Consider the following 18,395-nt stretch of genomic DNA (forward strand, 5'->3'; position numbering starts at 1 on the left):
ATCTAATCTCTGAGGCAGGATTGACTTGATGAATCATGGGAACTAAATGTCCTGTGGAGAAAAGTCAGAAAAGATAAGCAAAAGCCGATTAAAATGCTCCTCAGCTTCACCTCCTGCTGTGCCGAGAAAACCTTCTGGAGGGTTTCTCCATGTGAACCAGACATTTGAAGCCTTTCTGCTGTGAACTCTGCTGCGAGGAGCTCTAAATCTGGACTCAAAGGCTCCAGACTGATCCTTCGCTGTAGCGTGGGGCCATTTTTGGCCCCTGGACTGATTTTCAAAGCGGCACCTCAGCTGTAAAGAGGAACCGGGCTGCCGGGGCTCGGGTCGAGTTCAATCAACGAATCAAACCAAACATAGACTTACTTATCTCATCCTTCAAGTCTTAAGAGATACATGTTTATCTCCCAGACAGGACAGGAAAAGCTTTCACTCTACCACTGGGTTCAATGTAGAAGACACGTTTCGTTGGAATGCACAATCCCAATGACGAAGATTTCTTCCTCCTTCTACAAACTGAAGCGATCCATCTTTTCACTGAGAGCTCAGAGTTGGAGCAGCTAGCTAAGACCAAATTTAAGCAGCTCACGCAAAGCATCCAACAAGTTGATATTTTACATGAGGTTTATTTTTAGCTCTACGATGAAGATGTTCCCGCAGACTGCAGACAACCTTAAAGGCAAAAAACCCAGGGCATACGTAGCTCAGGTGGTTTAAGTTTTACATCCACCTCTGGATGTCCGTGCGCCACACACCCGTCTCCCTCCGACAAACCGCACATGGGAACGTTTTAGGGAGGCACGCCCTGCTTTTAATCGGTTAACTTTTTTTGCGTAAATATGTTGAAAATAAATTAACAACCCACTTGTCCACATGTTGGTCTGTCGCATATCATCTCAATACATTACACTGAAGTTTACAGTTCAACAAGGATCAATCGCTTTTAAAAAGGCACTGTCGTCGTCTTAAAACGTTTTTTCTGACGGATTTTAACTACATCCGCCGTTACTTTGGAGATTCTGAGGGTTGGAGGTCCAGATTAAAACAAGAGGTGACTTTACGCTTCTACCTGTCGTCCCGTTTATCAGAACAAATCAACTTGGACCAGCACTGTGTACATAAAAAGTTACAAAACATTTGCTGACTTTACATTTGCAGGCATAAGACTCAAAGATGGGATCCAGTTTGACCGGACATGATGACCACGAATGCAGCGAGACGTTTTTACAGAAGCAGTTCATGCGTGTTGATATACGAGCGGCGCGCGGGAAGCAATGGGGTTGTTTGCCCCCCCCCCCGGTCACGATGTCACCACTAACTCACACCCCGGGATAAGATCCACGACAACACACTGCACAGAAGCGGCTGACGGCTTTGCTTTCTCGCTACGCTGGAATGTCTGCGGCGGCCGTCTGGAAACGCTCCCAGCTATGGCAAGCCGTAAAGGCCAATAATCGCCCGTACAATAACGCGCGGTTCCAGCCCGTGAGTCGCACCGCAACGGCGTCCGCTTAGGCCAGCACGAACTGCCAGTTGGTCAGGAGGATCTTGATGCCTCTGATGACGGAGACCACGGACGTGGCGGGGTTGAACTTCAGCGTGTTGGCGTCGCCCTTCTTGCACTTGTCCCTGAAGACGTAGATGCAGCCGTTGCAGCTGGCCACCTTCCACAGCGACGGGACGCAGCTCCACACCTCGGGGAAGCGCAGCCGCGTGAAGCTCTCCAGCAGGGGGTTGTAGCACACCAGCGAGTCCCCCTCGCCCACGATGAAGATCACGTCCATGTGGACGGCGGCGTGCATGCAGCCGGCGAACGGCAGCATGTAGGGCTTGATCTGGCACTTCTGGGAGGACGTGTCCAAGCACTGGATGAGGCGCGACGGCTTCGTGAAGAAGTCCATGTCGTTCTCCTCCCCGCCGAGCAGGTATATGGTTCCTCCCAGGTTGACGCCGGCCGCCGCGGACACGGCGGTGTCCAGCTGGCTGGTCTCTGTCCACATGTTGTCCTTCACCGTGTAGTAAATGATGGCGTTCGACAGCGTGTCCTGCAGCGTCTTGCCTCCCAGCGAGTAGATGGCGTCCTCCGAGGCCACGGAGACCATGGTGTGGTTGAGGCGGTCCCTGGGCAACGGCGCGCAGCGCTCCCAGTCCATGGTGTGCATGTTGCACTTCCACATGCGGCGGGGGATGGAGCCCCCCACCACGTACAGGTCGCCGCCGTGTTTGCAGGCGGCGGTGATCTGATGGCACAGGCTGTTCTGGCCGCTCACGCTGATGGCGTCGTCCTCGTCGCAGTGCAGCGACACGGCGAGGGAGTGGGTTCTGGTCTCCTCCTTACCGATCAGGTAAATGTGGACGTTCTCCCCGATTTCCTGGAAAGGGCCCAGAAAGAGGCAGAAATAAGCCCTTTGTTATTAAAATGACTGTAAACGATTCAGCAGAAATAAGAAATAAAAAAAAACTCACACTGTGAGGTGTATCCATCCATAATCCATTTGGATATGGATTTACTATATCCTTTATGATAACATGATTTGGGGTTTTTTTGTCCATGTTGCCAGTGCAAATCTTACAGATTGTAGATTGTAGATTGTTAATTAACAATCCATGCACTGAAAAATAGAACAACTTTTATAGAGAACCTGACTAGTGACCAATTGATCGACCAGCGATCTTCCCCTGATCAGCTCTAATCAGCAATCAACTAGGGCTGGACGACATGGCCAAACTTACACCACCATATATTTCTTCATTTCAGTCGATACTGTACGATGATGATGATGATGATGATGATGATGATGATGATGATGAACTTTATTGTCCCAAAGGAAATTTGTCTTGGGTACAGACTCTGGCTGCTACATAGTCCAAACTATGTGTCACACTGCATTCGCACATAAAAACACTACTATAGAAATTCTATTATAAGAACAATGAATACATAAAAGAAGCACGTTATAATACATTCACAATAAAAAATAAATAAATTGTATAAAGACCCTTCTAGAATCTGTTATAAGAAAAACGAATACATAAAACAAGCATGTCTGTTTAGTTTAAAATTTTGCATACCATTGCCTATTCCACAATTTACTGTTCGATGCTGTTTATTGCTTTAATGAAAAGCAGAACAAATGAGTTCTTATAGCGGTTCAGTCTACAGGCAGGGACTCTAAGACGTGGACCTGAAGAAACTGATACTGAATATGAGTGGGGTCTGAGATGATATAATTACAATATCGATATAAACAGAATAAAAGCGTCAGAAAGACTGAAAGGAACGGCCACAACAGATGCCAGTACAAACTTATGACAACTATTTTACCGTGTTCATAAAACTCCTCCAATCTAACATTTTAGAAAATTCTGCTTTAAGAAACGAAACACATAAAATTTCATAAAACCCACAACATCAGTGACAAATGCTGTAATCACAGACTGCAATGTATATTGAAATTTTGGAAATGTCATATTACCTTTATTGAATAAAATTATATCGCGATACATATTGATATTGAATTATTGTCCACCCCTATGATCAACAGAGAGAAAAAAACAACTAAATCCTTCCCTGTCCAAATGGATCAGCGCTGAAAATTCCCACTTTTTCAGGCCTGTGTTCGATTTGACTTTGTTTTGACTTTATCCAGAATCAGAAAATGGTTTTGGACAAAAAGCCATGATGTATAAACAGGAATCCGTTTGTAATTCCTTTAAGTTTTTGTTGTGTTCATATCTATTAGGCGCTTGACGGAACCTGTTGGCCCCTCTCTTCCCTTCTAGATCAATGTATGGCACATTTAAATGTTACTATTTAAAACAAAAACATTGATTGAAAAGACAACTGTAACTGGCAAGCAAGACCTGAATAAAAAAGATTTAAAAAAATCCGGAGGGGCCAATAAAAAGCCTGATAGGCGGCTCAACTGTACCTTCAGATTCTCCTGGAGGAGGCAGGAGAACTCCTCCCTCTCAACCTTGTTGTGGTTTATCCACGACTCGATGGCCATGGTCGGGTTCTGGGAGCTGGGAACTCCATCTGAGCAGAAGACACAAAGCCTTTTCAACAACGCTGCTAAAGCGAGTTTTAACGCGTGTGATTTTTTTATTTGTTAAAACTGGAAAATGCGGATAGAATTACATCAATTTGGACCTTGAGCATTCCTGCAACGCTTTTAAACAGAGAGAAAACGGACACCTAAAAAAAAATGTTAGATATATAAAGTATTTCTTGACAGGCCAATCGTGTGCAGTACCCTTAATGATGTCCAGCAGCAGACAGAGCGGCAGATTGAGATATTCTTCGGCCTGATGGAGCTGAGCCAGGTGGATTTTAGCACACTGCTTGGCTGCGGTGTACAGCTCCTGGTCACTGTGTCTGTCCGCAAGCCACATCACCTAGAAAAAAATATAAAAACCACAACGAGTCTAAACATAAATGTTCTTAAACAAATGGCCGCGCTACACCGTCGCAAAAAAACAGCGAATCACCTGTAAGCAGTTCTTGACCTCCACCGTCCGCGAGAGGAAGCGGGAGCACTCCTCGAACAGAGCCGTGAGCTGGTACATGTCCGCCATCTCGTAGGTGTCCTGCAGCTCCTCCACCCGCAGCTTGATGGTGCCGTGGTAGATGTAGTCCACCAGCAGCTGGAAGACGGAGGCGCTCACGTCCTTCAGCTCGATGGAGCGGTTGTGGGACTCTTTGAGGTTGGAGGTGAACATGGAGCGGAAGAAGCTGCTCTGCGCCGACAGGACCAGGCGGTGCAGGTGAAACTGCCTGTCGTCCACGGTGATGGTGACGTCGGCGAACAGGCCGTCCTCCAGGCACAGGTCCATGATGCTCTTCACCACGCGGCTGGAATGGGAGCGGTCGGTGAAGGTGTAGCCGAGGAAGTAGTTCTCCTCCCCCACGGAGCCGCCGACACTGACGCCGCCCTCCTCACTGGACTCCATCTTTGCCGCCTGTCAGGTTAACAAAAAAAAACAAAAAAAAAAATGTTTACACCCATATTCCAGATCAGTGGATTATTCTTTAGATGACATCTAGACGAGATGAAACAATATTTAGTTCTCATAACTGGGTGGCTTTATATCAGCTGTAAACATCAAAGTTTAGCATAACCGAGCAGATAAGGGCAGAATACTAAGTTTATCAGTGGCAGGCAAACAGTAAACAGATGGCTTATCAATAGATCCTAACCCAAAACAGTCAGAAATAGGGACAACAAAGGTTTTCTTCTCCGGGTTTCATTTCATGTTGACCAGCTGTACTATGGAAAAAAAATCACGATGATCCACGATGAGGCCTTGAAACCAGGATTAGTTCAAACCTATGGTATAGAACTTTATTCTTATTACTATTATTGTATAAAAATCACAAAAATCTTGAAAGAAGTGAGGTGCTTAAACAGGACATTTTCCCTGACAGCTACTTGTTCTCTCTTCCTGTTAAAAGGTCTACCTATAAGTATATATCCAAATAAATCAAAAACTTAAAATAACCTACAACATATCTTAAAATATAACAACATAGCCTAAATTTAAAAAAAAATACATAAAATATCAAATTTATTCATTTTCAAGACTAATAACGACTAAGACCAGATTATTTTGACCAAACAGCTATATCTAACTTTAGGCAGAAATATATTTAATAAAACCAGTCACCTTCTGTATTGAGTGCTAACAGATCGCCCTGGGTTTAGACTTTAGGTGGCTGCACATATTTGTTGTGCTGCTGAGGGGTACAGACACCGCTGAGTAGCAAAGCTTGTACATGATGTGTTTTTCTCTCCACTTACGTGTCACTGAATCCAAAGTTTTCCTCCCCTCAAATTAACAGACTACCATTTTTGCACAGGATTGTGGGTTATTTAATTGAAGCAGAAAAGCGATGTCAGCAGTGTGACAATTTGATGTCTGTGACACACACACACATATATATATATATATATATATATATATATATATATATATATATATATATATATATATGTGTGTGTGTGTGTGTGTGTGTACTGTGATCTTTTAACAGAGCAGAAAGTATCTTAGCTGATCTAAACGTTCAGCTTTTACTGTTTATTCTCAGGTTGAGGACACTGAGCTGCTACCCAGCACTTAGAAAGCCACAACCTTCCTTCGTACCAAAGCTAATCAAGAGATTTCCATTAAACAAACAGTTGATGAAACAGGTTTGAAAATATGCTTTTATGATCACCAGCATGTCTGAAATGCAAAACTCGTTCTTTTATGATCTATTTAGCCATGGGTTGAATGAGATCCATGAAATCGTGCATTTCACACATGTTTGCCTTTGACATGGCAGCGGGGGAACCTGACAACAAGAAAAACAGTGACTGCACACGCTTTCTTTAATTAAATAAATAAATAAAGATGCTTTAAATAAGGTAAGGCTATTGCTAGCTGTGTTGTTGTGTTTATCTGCCATTGTCGCCCACAGCCCAACGCCGCCAGCTTGTTCTCCTGCTAAAGAGTTTCACAAAATATTTTGAGGGAAACCTAGAACTAAACAAATGTCGCCTAAATGTGACAACCATGCCCGTACACTACCTTTATTTGCACTGCTGCAGCATTCGGAGGGAGCTGGACCGTTCATCGGAAGTAAATAGTGTTTTAGTTGGATAAAAATGAAAGAGACCAAACGCTTACTGCCCCCGTGTGGCGGAGCTGTGTTACTGCAGTAGCATTACGCACACGAACGCAGCCACTTTGAAGCTCTTTGGATAGAAGCTCACAAAGAATGCAAAGAACGTAACACAATAAATAATTTTATTATACTAATGTGTCAGAAAGGTATTAAACAAACATTTCAGCAATTATGAGAGTAGATCATAAACTAAAAGTGGAATGTATTGTTAAAATCAAAATTCCACAGTCTCCTTATTGTCCTTATGTAACAATAATGACGTTTTTGTGAGACAGTGACTCAGAATTGACATGTAATACAGAAACGTAAATTAAACATGAGCATCCTTAGATGAGACCGACAAAAATGTAAAAACACACAGAAGAAAAACACAAGTAATAAATGTTAATAATCACGCAGTTATTTTAGTGTCAATTTAATCATTTCACATTTCCTGTAATATAAGAAAATAAGATCTTAAGATAGGAAAACATACTTAAATAATTATAGAAGATTACAGCACCTTAAAGTATATACACACCCCTTGAAGTTTTTGGTATTATTTCTACTAACAACTACAAACTTGAATATATTTTTCATGGTGATTATGTGCAATATACTAACACAAAGTAGCATGTTATTGTGAAGTCGAAGGAAAACTATGAATACTTTTAATTATTTATTTATTTTTACAACTAAAAATCTGAAAAATGCGGCATGTTTTGTATTTCTTGATACCCTCCAATAAAACCAGTGCATTGCCTTTAGAAGTCTGCTACTGAGTAAACTGAATAACATTATGTAAACATCTGTTTTGTAAAGGCTTGACAGGGAGCATTAGCTTACAAATAGCATGATAAAGGAGTGGAGGTGAGTCATTTTGTAGTGGTAAATACTACACAACTGCCCTGCAGTACAATCTAAACTCTCTCATTCAGATTATCCCTTCCCATTTATATTTTCAAAAAACTTTTGATCACAAAATTGAAACTTAAAGCTCTGGATTGTCCTCCTTCAATCAAGTTTCTATGCAATGCATTATTTATTTATTTTGTGTGCAAACTAAGAATGGGACATAAAGAAATAATTCAGAGTTTCCTTGCAGAGCTGTCACTGGTATTCAAACAAAGCAGTTCAGTTGCTGAAACCTTTCCCATTTTGCTTTAGTTTAAAATCTTTAAAAGCGTGCCTTACAAGTGAAGGAATAAAATAAATATAGAGTTGTGCTTCAAAACAATGTATTTTGTCTTTGTAATGTATTTTGTTTACTGCGTGGTGCATTTGAAGGAAACGTAGTTGCCTGTTGGAGTTTTGCAAAGCAAAAAGTTCAGATTAGAAAAAAAAAAAAGATTCTGCAATATAAACTCCTGCAGATGAGCCATCTGGCTTCTGCAGCCTTTTTTCCAAGCTGGAAAAATGAGAGGTATTCGGCGGACGTTTTATTCTTTCCACGAGTGCAGGGGTAGGGCCGATGTTGCTTTTCCTCTTTTTGTTCTGATCTAGAGAAGCATGAACACACAACTAAAACTCTGGCTCTCAATCATTCTATGGCTTTGGCTTGATCAAGTGCTGCGTGGTGAGTAGAAATAGACGTTTTGTTAGTTTCTATGTTGCTACATGCAGGTAGTCCATGTGTCATCCAGTGTGACACTGAAGCAATGTTGGTTATAGCTGCAGATCGTCTGTTTTTGGCAGGGAGTAATTTAAGAGGTACAACAATTCAACTTTTTCTTCTTCAGATGTGGCAGGAGGCTCGAGTCAAAATCCTGTGGCAGATGCCTCATCTCTCTCTGATGCAAACCTGATGTTTGAGGTACCTTCATTTCCGACTCCAGCACACTTCCAGACACCTGCAGTGTTTACCCTCCAAGGACAAAGTATATTTTTACTTTCATATTCTGCATGCAGTTTTTGCTGTTTGGGTTGGAGATAAACCAGGATGACAACGTTATCCTGCTGGACGAGGAGCTGGCATCGATGAGGAAAGGGCAGGAATTCCTGTCTCGGATCAATGACGGCATTCCGAAAAGTCTAAGCTCAATGGAGCTCATGGCACAGAACATGGAGAAGACGCCCCTGACTCGGGATCAGTTTGAGAACCTGGTTCTGAGCATGGTGTACTCTGCTCTGCAGGCCAGAGTCCAGAGGAGCAGAGAGGAGCGAGAGGCCTGGGGTGGAGTGCTCCTCCAGCTGGCAAACGTCACCACCTACAAATTACGGGGAGGTTTTCTCTTTGACTACAGTTAAAAAAAAAAGAAACCATAAAAAGGTGTGTGTGCATTTATTTTTCAGGCTTGGATCTTAAAAATTAGAAATTCAAAAATTTTCCAAAGGAATAGTCAACAACGTACAAATGAATATATTTAATGTTTGTACAGTAGAAAAATTGCTGGGAAAATGTGCACAGCGGAAAGATACATATAAAAGGCTCAAGAACATTTATAAACATCCCTGATCTTAGAAGCACGAACAGTAACAAAGAAATGTACAAAACAAGCTTCTCGTCTTTTAGTTTCTGACCATTTACTTCTTCCTCGACTGAGCTCGTTTAAGTTTGGTGCACCCGGTTTTGGTTTTGGTCTCAGCTTCTTCCAGAGAAGCCAGCTTTTTCTTCAGCTTTGCATCCCCAGTGGGACCCCTCCGGTCTCTGGCGGCGCGCTGCTGGCTCCTCCGCTGACCCCTCAGCCCGTCCGCCGACGGTGACGTCTCCTCCAGCGGTTTGTGTCGGCCGCTGACCAACGACGAGTCGTGGTCCCAGATCAGTAGTGTTACGCCTGAGAGCAATCATAAAGCGTAAGTTTTACTGTTGGATACAGTATTTACGCCCCTTAACCTATTTCAGATAGCTTCATCGTATTTACTGGGATTCCATGTGGTATAAAAACAAGGTGGAACATACAGTAGCTGTGAAGCGGATGAAGATGATGCATGTTTTTAACCAATATAAATCTGTATGGCTGGTCTCATCCCCCTCTACTCTCACACCCTCAAATAAAATCTAGTACCACCAACTGCCTCCAGAAGTCCCCTAAAGAGAGTATTAATCTGAGAAGAACTAAAGGGCCTACTGTAACTCTGGAGGAAAGGCAGAGATCCACGGTTCCGGTGAGGAAACCTATCGACAGACTATAATAGTCATGCGCTCCATGAATCTGGCCTTCGTGAGGGGTGGCAGAAAGAAAACCATTAGAGGTTCTGTTCAGGCCACGTAGCAGGCAGCAAATAAGCACATTGGCCTGCATGCTACCTAATACTTCACATCGCTCTGAACAAACCAGTGGTGATGGCAGCATCATGCTGTGGGGATACTTTTCTCTAACAGGGACAGGGAAACAGACCCTGGATGGATGGCACTAAATAAATGGAAAAACCTGTTAGAAACCCCGTTAGAGGCTGCTAAAGACTCCAGACTGGGGCGGAGGCTCATCTTGCAGCAGGACAACCGCCGGAAAGAGACAGAAAGAGCTACTATGGAGTCGTTTAGATTAAATCCAATTCATGTGTTAGAATGGCCTAGTCAAAGTTCAGACCCAACTACAAAATACACATCTAATTTTGAAAATAAAAATAAGCAAAAAAATTACATTTCTACATGTGCGAGGCAGATGGAGACATACCCCCCCCCCCCCAAACCATGCATTGTTTTCATTCACTACTGTTTTGTGTTAATGCACCACATAAAACATCCCAAAAAACACACTAATTTCTTTTTTTTAGCTGCAACGTCACAAAATGTTAAAATAACATAAAAAACTTTCACGAGACTTTCCAGCTGATCGGGTTCATGTACCTACGAACAGCATGCTGTAAACAGAATAAAAATACTCACCCATTCCAGATCCGATGACGTCGCCCATGGGGCTGAACTTGTTGATCTGTAAAAACAGAGTCCCTCGCTTTATTTAGTGCAGCGTTGGATCACATTTCGACTTGCTTGCGTTTAAATAAAAGTGTTATTTACCGATTTGATCCCTGTGGCGATGGAATCGTACATCTGAAACACCAGCTCCCCGCTGTTGGAGTCGAAGATGTCAATGGTCCTCCGATCTCCGGTGCAGATGCGGTCATCGGGGTAGCGCCCCGCCACAATCAGGTCGTACAGGGGATGCCATGTGGCCTACAGAACAATCGCATCAGGACTCTTATCTATCTACAACCATGGTGCTGAAAATTTGATTTTTAGTCATAAAACCAGATGAGATTTGATCAGATGGTCATAAAGAAGGATGCGACCGCGTTCTGCTTTTACTCCCATTAAAATAAACCTGAAGAGAGGCAACCCACCTTGATGGGGGTGAGGTGCTGAAACTGCCTGTGCGGGTGCTGGATGATGTGCTGAGGCTTGGACCAGTCAGAGGACGCGTACACGCGGATCTGGTCGTGCTGATCTGTGGTGAGCAGCTTGGAGCAGTCCAGAGGGTTGAAATAGGCTGCAGAGACCCATTAAATAGGTTATCAGGAGTGATTGATTCTCTTTACTTCGAGGACAACAGGAGTAAAGAGATAGCTGACATACAAACGGATCTAAAAATAAGTAAAATGTTCCTAAAATTTGTGTTTTTGTCCTAGATTTGAGCAGGTAAATAATATTATCTGCCAATGCAATGAGTATTTTGACCCCTAAAATAAGATAATTAGACATCCTGCACTTGAAATAAGATGATTGAGATGAATTGTTCCTATTTTAAGGGCAAAAGTCTTATTCCATTGGCAGATCATCTTATTAACCTGCTCAAATCAAGGACAAATACTCTCATTTTAAGAAAATATTACTCATTTTTGTTCCGTTTTTGCAGTGTTTTAGGTTTTTATTCACCTGATAAAGTCCTAACTCCCACATATTTCAACTGTCTACTCTCATCTCTTATATCAGGTCAGGGCTGCTTAATGCAGAAAAGATTGGATTATTCTTCTCATCCTCTTTATTGTTAAAAACAGCTTTTTTTTCCTGTTTCTGGTCAGCTGGGATTACCCAAAAGCATTACAACATAAAAAGCCAGAAATAAATGCCAGAGAAATGAGAGGCAGAATTTTAAAATGACTTTATGGGTCCCAGTTCATCATTTCTTTTTGTATTTTAGGCTGCGCTGCTGTCTGTGGCGGGGATCTTTGTCCCAATTAGTAACAATGTAAACAGCAACACTACGGATGTAGGAGAGAGCCTCTCGGTGTCAGCACACGTAAAGTGACGTCCAAATCGTTCAAACACACACGTGTTGGGGAAGGTTTTGCTCAGCCGGCCAAAGTTAATAGATAAAAAGCAGAACTATAACTTTGTTGGTTCGATTTTCCTTAATATGTTTGAATATAAAAAAGTAGTAGACCTGCTTAATTACCTAGGCAAAGTTTTTCTTGCAATTAAAAATGTCTACATCAGTCTGAAAAATTTAAACTCAGCTTTTTTTATTTTGCTGTCATCTGCTTGTTGGTAGAATAAAACCTCTTAATGCATCAAATGCTGCTCAACTGTCTGAGTCGTCTTCCCTGTGCTTTACTTTTTTACGTTTAGGTTTGTTCTTGTAAGACTTTCCCGCTCAAGAGATAATTTCTCCTCAGATATCTGACATCAAGGATGTTTTACCGCTGCGATGTTGAACAGCCACGCGTAAAAAGAATAACAAAGGGTTTACCAAAGGAAGAGAATCCCAACCTGAGTTGACAGCTCTGTCGTGAGGCATTTCGTGGAGGAAGCTCTTCTTGTCCTTGACGTTCCTCAGGTCCCAGAGCTTCACCGTGTGATCAACAGAGGCCGTCGCCAGCAACCAGTCGCATCGGGTGTTAAACTCTGCATGCGTCACTTTGGCTTTGTGCAACTTATGGCTGAAGATCTAATAATTAAACAGATCAAGGGCAGCAAAAACGTGAATGCCCGTTCTCTTTATATTCTAAAGACAGCCATTTACAGTAGCTTCCAGAGGAAACAAAAAACCTCAAACATGTCTCCCACTGTGAGAGATAAGTACAAGCTATAGTTACATCAGTCAATTTAAAATCAACATTTCTGAGAGGCTTGTTTGTCAGACAAAAAGCACAATTTAAGCAGGTATTAAACGTTGTTTTCACAAGGCCCCCATTTCTGCATGAAAATATTTGCTCTTCGTTGGTCTGATCCAATATTCTAATCTTTATTGTTGTGTTTTTATTAGCCGGAGGTACGGGGGGGGATCACAATTAACAGAAATAAAAGCATTAAAACATCATTAATCTGTGTTCATCTGTATAATGTGTTTCCCTTAGTGATCTGAAATAAATTAACTTTTCAAAAACATTGAAATGTATTAAATATGACTGTACCTATAGGAATTGTTTTCAATCCTTTTAGACGTATACTACTAGACATTTAAGCCTCTGTTCAGCGGTCACTTATTCTCAAATAACTTACCAATTTATTCCATGCTATCTGCTTTTCTGCTCATCAAAGTCAGTAAATGTTAGTAAAGAAGTCCTTGCAATGATTCTTCAGGAGGCAGACTTTTTGCGAACCCTACAGGTAAGACCAACATTATTCACTCCCCTGCTAGATTTAGGTCTAAAGCCCTTTTAAAAAAAAAAAAATAACAAAAAAAAAAAACAATTGTGTTTCTTTTGACTGGAAGTAACATTAACTTTGATTTCCCCAGATTTGTTCCTTCTTTCTGAGAAGAAAGAAGGAACATTGAATTCAATTCAATTCAATTAAGTCTCTGCTAACTCCACCTCAGTCTCCAACTCAAATTCATTGAGAGCATTTAAAAATAAAAATATAATTTTTTTAGAAGTTGAGACGTAAAACGGTTTAAAGTAGATATTTTTGCTCCTGAGTGGTGCACCTTTTGCCCGTCCAGTCCCAGCAGAGTGAGCTCTCCCACGTTGTCCCCCGTCACAAGCATCTGTCGACTCACAGAGACGTCGACGCAACAATACCAAAAGCTGCAACAAAAACAATGTCCATTTAGAGGATATAAGCAATAATCACCAAAGAACATTTGACATTTGTAATAAATAATCATAAAACACACTTCCAGCTACAAAATTCAAAAACTCTACTCCTTTAGGTGACATTCACCCCCCCCCACACACACACACACCTTTATGCTAATCAAACTTACAATTACACAAAACAATTAAAAAAATAATAATTTGATCTGGGTTTCAGAGACTACCAAGCACACACAAAAAAACATAAGATTTTACACAAAAACATGGAGCACAAAATGCAATGCAAGCACAGCGCCTTACAAAAACACTGATTTTCCCTTTTAGTGACATTGCCAACCACAAACCTCAATGCATCTTATTGAGATCTACAAGACAAACGAAAGGTAGCGTGAAAATTAGATTTGTTGTCCAACAAGACATCTACAACGTGAGGCGTTGATATTCTGCTCTTTTAGAGGCGATCCTTTAAGAAGCACATTTAGGGTGATTACAGCCACAAGCCACTTGGTGTTATGCCTCCAAACGCTCTGTACATATAGAGAAAAACATTTTTACTCATTCTTCTGTGCACAATAGCTCAAACTCAGCCAGACTGGATGGAGACCTCTGGATCTCTCCAGCCGCTTCCCAGGTTCATCTGGAACCTTTTCGTTGCTTCAAATTAATGCTCTCCTTGCCCGGCATGCCAAATTAGGTGGACGGACAGGTCCTGGTGGGTGTGCAGTGGTGTCCACACTCTATTTTCAGATGATTAACTCCTCGTGCCTGATACTCAAAATTTGGGATATTGTGTTTTTTTAAGCCTCTACCTGACCTGTCGGCGATGTTCTTTGGTCTTCATGGTGTTGTTTGTTTTCAAAAGTTCTCTAACAACCTTCTGAAGGCCTTCACAAAACAGCTGGATTCATACCGACATGAAAATACACGACATGTATTAAACAGGTGACTTCTGAAGGTTATTGGTAGCATGGGGTTTTATTTATGGGTATCAGAGTAAAAGGAATGAGCATATATATATATATATATATATATATATATATATATATATATATATATATATATATAAAATTATAAAACAATTACATTTTTTGCACTTTTAATTAAAAAAGGTTGGACACAACTAGTTAATCACATAAACTCCCCTTCAAAAATACAGAGGTTTGTAGTTGTAATATGAAAAAAGGGAAACAGTTCAATGCCTAGAAATACTTTTGTATGGCACTATAACTGCAAATGTTGTCGTTTTTTTTTTTTTTTGTCACATCACGCATCAGTCTTCTTTCCAGCTTTCTCACCAAACGTTGTGGTGATCGTGCCCGCAGTCTTGGGTTCTGGACAGCAGGGTGGGAGGGTGGCCCTCAAAGCTCTGCAGGGTCAGTGTCCCCTCGCCAGAGGCGACATAAACGCTGGAGAAGTCTGTGGGGCAAAACTTCATCCCTCCAATAAAGTCTCCCGCTCCTTTCTGCACACACAGATACAAACGTACACGCAGTTAGCGCATCGCGCTGCAATGCACGGGCCTGGATCGGTTGGGGCCGGCTGATAAGAAGACTGAGGCGAGACTGAGCGAGCTTCCAACCCCGATGGAGAAAGACGGGCTCTTAGTCTTACTTCAGGGTGTCTGTGTTGGCAAACACTTTTAGGGTTGTCCCACTGAAATCCCGGAGAGCTGTGGAACCTCCCATAGACGAGGTGAACAGCTGAGTGGGGTTTAACGGGTTAAACTTCATGTCTGTAACTGAGTCTCCAGGCCCCATCTGAGCAGAGAATCAACAAAACATGGTGGAAAGGCACATCTAGGGTGCACACTTCTACAAGCCAACCTCAAAATGGGACTTTTCTTTAGCCGCGAAAAGATGGCCGGTCGTTATAAAGGTCGAGCAGCACCCCTTGTACTGCTCGTTACAGAGATAAAACCGGATCGGACCCACCAACTCACCCCTGGAAGGAAGGTTTTCTTTTCAGACTTCTCAAAGTCCCAGAGGAAAATGTCGCCGCCTTTAGAGGCTGCCGCCACAGTGGTGGGTTGAGTGGGGTGCCACTCCAAACAGGTGATCCTGCGGTCAAAGGGACTGCTGGCGCCGTGAAAATGATACGACGACAGAGATCGGACAAAGGGCCCCTGGAGACACTGGAAGAGACAAAGAGAAAGTTTTTTTTTTTTAACTAAACTTCCAGTGGAATAAGACATTCATTATGCTTTATCACACGCTGCACTTTCTGAGTCTACAACTCCTTAAAAAAAACTAGATTATGAAATATGCTGGTGAAGATTCTTAGTCATCCAGGTCATGGTCATTCCAAAAAAAGGTAAAAAACAAAGCAACTGGACTTGTTTTCCGTAGTTGAAACGAAACGTCTTCAACTACGGAAAACAAGTCCAGTTGCTTTGTTTTTTACCTTTTTTTGGAATAGATTATGAAATACAACATTTTATTTCCCTTTGGGATTAATAAAGAGTTACTGAAGCAAAACTTCCTAATTTTAGTCTTTTATGTGTTGAACCACTCAACTATGCTTTGGACAATGTACACTCCCCAGTGTTTTTTTTTTTTTTTTTTTTTTGTAAAATTGCTTGTAAAACTGCTAGCATGCGATTTAGCCAATTGCATGCTAGCAGCTTACCGCATTTAGGCATCTATAGACGTGGCGAAGACGACTTACTGACGTTCAAGCCGAGCATCAGAATGCAACATATTTAAGTCACTTTCACGCGTTTTTTTTTTTTTTGTTCCCAGATGAGCCGGATTTAACATGTCATACCTGCACACCTCCTGGGATTTTTTTTTACGCACGATCATGTCTTTGATCAAAAGAGAATGGAAATATTCAGTGGACAGCAGCTGCGAGGACTAAAATGCCTCGCTGATGTCAGAGGTCGGCAGAGCATTGGCAGACCGGTTTGGAACGATAGAAAGGAAACAGCAGCTCCAGTTTCAGTCAGTACGAACGGCGTTGTGAGAATGTCCTCTCAGTACCCAGAACCCTTTGAACTTTGAAGCAAATGGGATACAGCAGCAAAAAAAAAAAAAAAAAAAAAAAAACACTGGGTGCTAAGAACGAGACACTGAGGCTGCAATTCAGCAGCTTCCACAGTCCAACCCAATCGAGCATCTTTGGGATGCAGCTCAACAGGAGAGTTGCATCACGGATGTGCAGCCGGCAGATCCGCAGCAGCTGCTGGCGTTGCATACATGCACCGACATTTCTGATTCAATTTCCAATTGAATCTGTGCTACAAAGAATTAAGACAGTTCTGATGGTAAAAGAAGGTCCAGCAGGATACTGGCTGGCAGGGTGTTTTTCATCAAGCAGGCTGGTAAGTTTATGCAATTCTTGTCTTTTCTGAACCACATTATGCAGAGACAGACGATTCAATACAACAAAAAGTTTTCATCCTAACAGAAACGGTCCTGTTAAACTTGGAAATGTGTAAAAACGTAATTACAATTTTTCTGTTTTTCCTGGTCCATTTTGGGCAAGGCAAGGCAATTTTATTTGTGTAGCACATTTCAGTACAGATACAATGCAAAGTGCTTTACGTGATTAAAATATAGGAAAATAAAACAGAATAAAAGCAAGTAGGAATAAAATGCAAAAGCAAAATAGAACATGGGAGAAAATAAAAGAAAGCAAGCATCAAAAACAGTTGGACTACAAAGTTGAATTAATGATGTTTCAGTAAAACAGCTTAACTAGAACAGTCGAAGTCAATCCTAAACAAATGTGTTTTTAATCTTGATTTAAAGGAACTTAGGCTTTCCCCACTTTTACAGTTTTCTGGAAGTTTGCTCCAGATAAGTGGAGCATAGGAACTAAATCTTGTCATTATGATATTTCTGTTACTTTCCTGTGTGTAGTTTGTGTTGTTTCTTTTACTTATGACGATGTTGCTTTTACCACTTATTGTTTTTACCTGTACAGAGTTCTTCAGTGTTTTGAAAGGCGCTTGAAATAAAATGTATTATTATTACTATGATTATGATTATGATTATTATTATTATTAAATGCTGCTTCTCCGTGTTTAGTTCTGGTTCTAGGTATGCAGAGCAGGCTGGAGCCAGAAGACATTAGTTGTCTGGTGGGTTGATGCACTGATAACAAGTCTGATGTATTTAGGTGCTAAGCCATTCAGGGATTTATAGACTGACAGAAGTATTTTAAAGTCTATTCTCTGAGATACAGGCAGCCAGTGGAAGGACTTTATGATTTTACAAAAACACTCAGAAATTAGACCTTATTTCACCACAATGTAGTGCACTACTTGATCCAGGACAAAGCGGCTGTGTTTACCTGTCTCATCTGAGAGTGCAGACTCTGGCCCAGCGTGCTCTTGTATATATAGTGCAGGATGCTGCCATGGCCAGGCTTCCTCTGGACTCCCGCAGAACTGTAAGGAGCCCCTGCAAGACGAAGAAATCCATTCAGCTAACCTAAACCAAAACAACCGTGGACGCCGTCAAAACAACGCACCGCACCTCCTTTGGATGTTTCTCCATCGATCTTGGCTCGCAGTTTTTTAGCCGGCGACAGACCGGAGACCTCCGCAGCTCTTTTCTTCACTTTACTTTTCGGTCCGCCAGCCTGTGACTTGGTGGACTTGCCTTTCATCTCTCCGCGTGACAAATCAGCAACACGACACGAAACGAATGGTTTGACTAACTCTACATCAGTCAGTCTGCCCACGTGGATGACGCTCTTACCTGCAGCTTACCTGCGATGGCCAGCTGCAAGTAACAAATCGGAAAATTCTGTGTTTGCATAACGCTGCAGAACACGTGACCTCCCGGCGGCTGGGCGCGTGTGTTTTGTAACCTCTGCGTCATACAGT

The 18,395-nt window shown here is 42.0% G+C and overlaps 2 protein-coding genes across 3 annotated transcripts; both read right to left on the reverse strand.

The window, feature by feature from the left end:
- Positions 1-788: 788 nt before the first annotated feature.
- On the reverse strand, positions 789-6,673 carry kbtbd4 (kelch repeat and BTB (POZ) domain containing 4). The gene is made up of 5 exons (XM_012865162.3): positions 6,571-6,673; positions 4,492-4,962; positions 4,257-4,398; positions 3,933-4,039; positions 789-2,372 (listed from the first exon to the last, which is right to left on the reverse strand). The coding sequence occupies exons 2-5, from the start codon at positions 4,951-4,953 to the stop codon at positions 1,512-1,514; spliced, it is 1,572 nt and encodes a 523-aa protein (XP_012720616.2). The 5' UTR covers positions 4,954-4,962; positions 6,571-6,673; the 3' UTR covers positions 789-1,511.
- A 2,303-nt stretch (positions 6,674-8,976) lies between these two features.
- ddb2 (damage-specific DNA binding protein 2) lies at positions 8,977-18,395 on the reverse strand. Of its 2 annotated transcripts, none has more exons than XM_036149098.1 (11): positions 18,279-18,395; positions 18,043-18,183; positions 17,858-17,967; positions 15,504-15,695; positions 15,176-15,321; positions 13,456-13,555; positions 12,297-12,474; positions 10,931-11,076; positions 10,608-10,763; positions 10,476-10,521; positions 8,977-9,420 (listed from the first exon to the last, which is right to left on the reverse strand). In XM_036149098.1, exons 1-11 carry the CDS (start codon positions 18,388-18,390, stop codon positions 9,170-9,172), a joined length of 1,578 nt encoding a protein of 525 aa, XP_036004991.1. In that variant the 5' UTR covers positions 18,391-18,395; the 3' UTR covers positions 8,977-9,169. The 2 variants fall into 2 exon arrangements, with proteins under 2 accessions (XP_036004991.1, XP_012720553.2); XM_012865099.3 differs by lacking the exon at positions 15,176-15,321 and adding an exon at positions 14,860-15,026 and having other exon boundaries at positions 8,978-9,420.

This window comes from Fundulus heteroclitus, chromosome 2 (assembly GCF_011125445.2).
Source record: "Fundulus heteroclitus isolate FHET01 chromosome 2, MU-UCD_Fhet_4.1, whole genome shotgun sequence".
Lineage (NCBI taxonomy): Eukaryota > Metazoa > Chordata > Actinopteri > Cyprinodontiformes > Fundulidae > Fundulus > Fundulus heteroclitus.

Excerpts from the sequence above, each read along its gene's own strand:
- kbtbd4 (XM_012865162.3), bottom strand. The coding sequence starts at position 4,953 with ATGGAGTCCAGTGAGGAGGGCGGCGTCAGTGTCGGCGGCTCCGTGGGG. Across the intron at positions 4,040-4,256 it reads GCTGCTGGACATCATTAAGG|ATGGAGTTCCCAGCTCCCAG; the intron begins GTACTGCACACG and ends TCTTCTGCTCAG. Across the intron at positions 2,373-3,932 it reads TCCTCCAGGAGAATCTGAAG|GAAATCGGGGAGAACGTCCA; the intron begins GTACAGTTGAGC and ends GGCCCTTTCCAG.
- ddb2 (XM_012865099.3), bottom strand. The coding sequence starts at position 18,390 with ATGACGCAGAGGTTACAAAACACACGCGCCCAGCCGCCGGGAGGTCAC. Across the intron at positions 17,968-18,042 it reads TGGAGAAACATCCAAAGGAG|GGGCTCCTTACAGTTCTGCG; the intron begins GTGCGGTGCGTT and ends TTCGTCTTGCAG. Across the intron at positions 15,696-17,857 it reads TGCACTCTCAGATGAGACAG|TGTCTCCAGGGGCCCTTTGT; the intron begins GTAAACACAGCC and ends TGTCTCTTCCAG.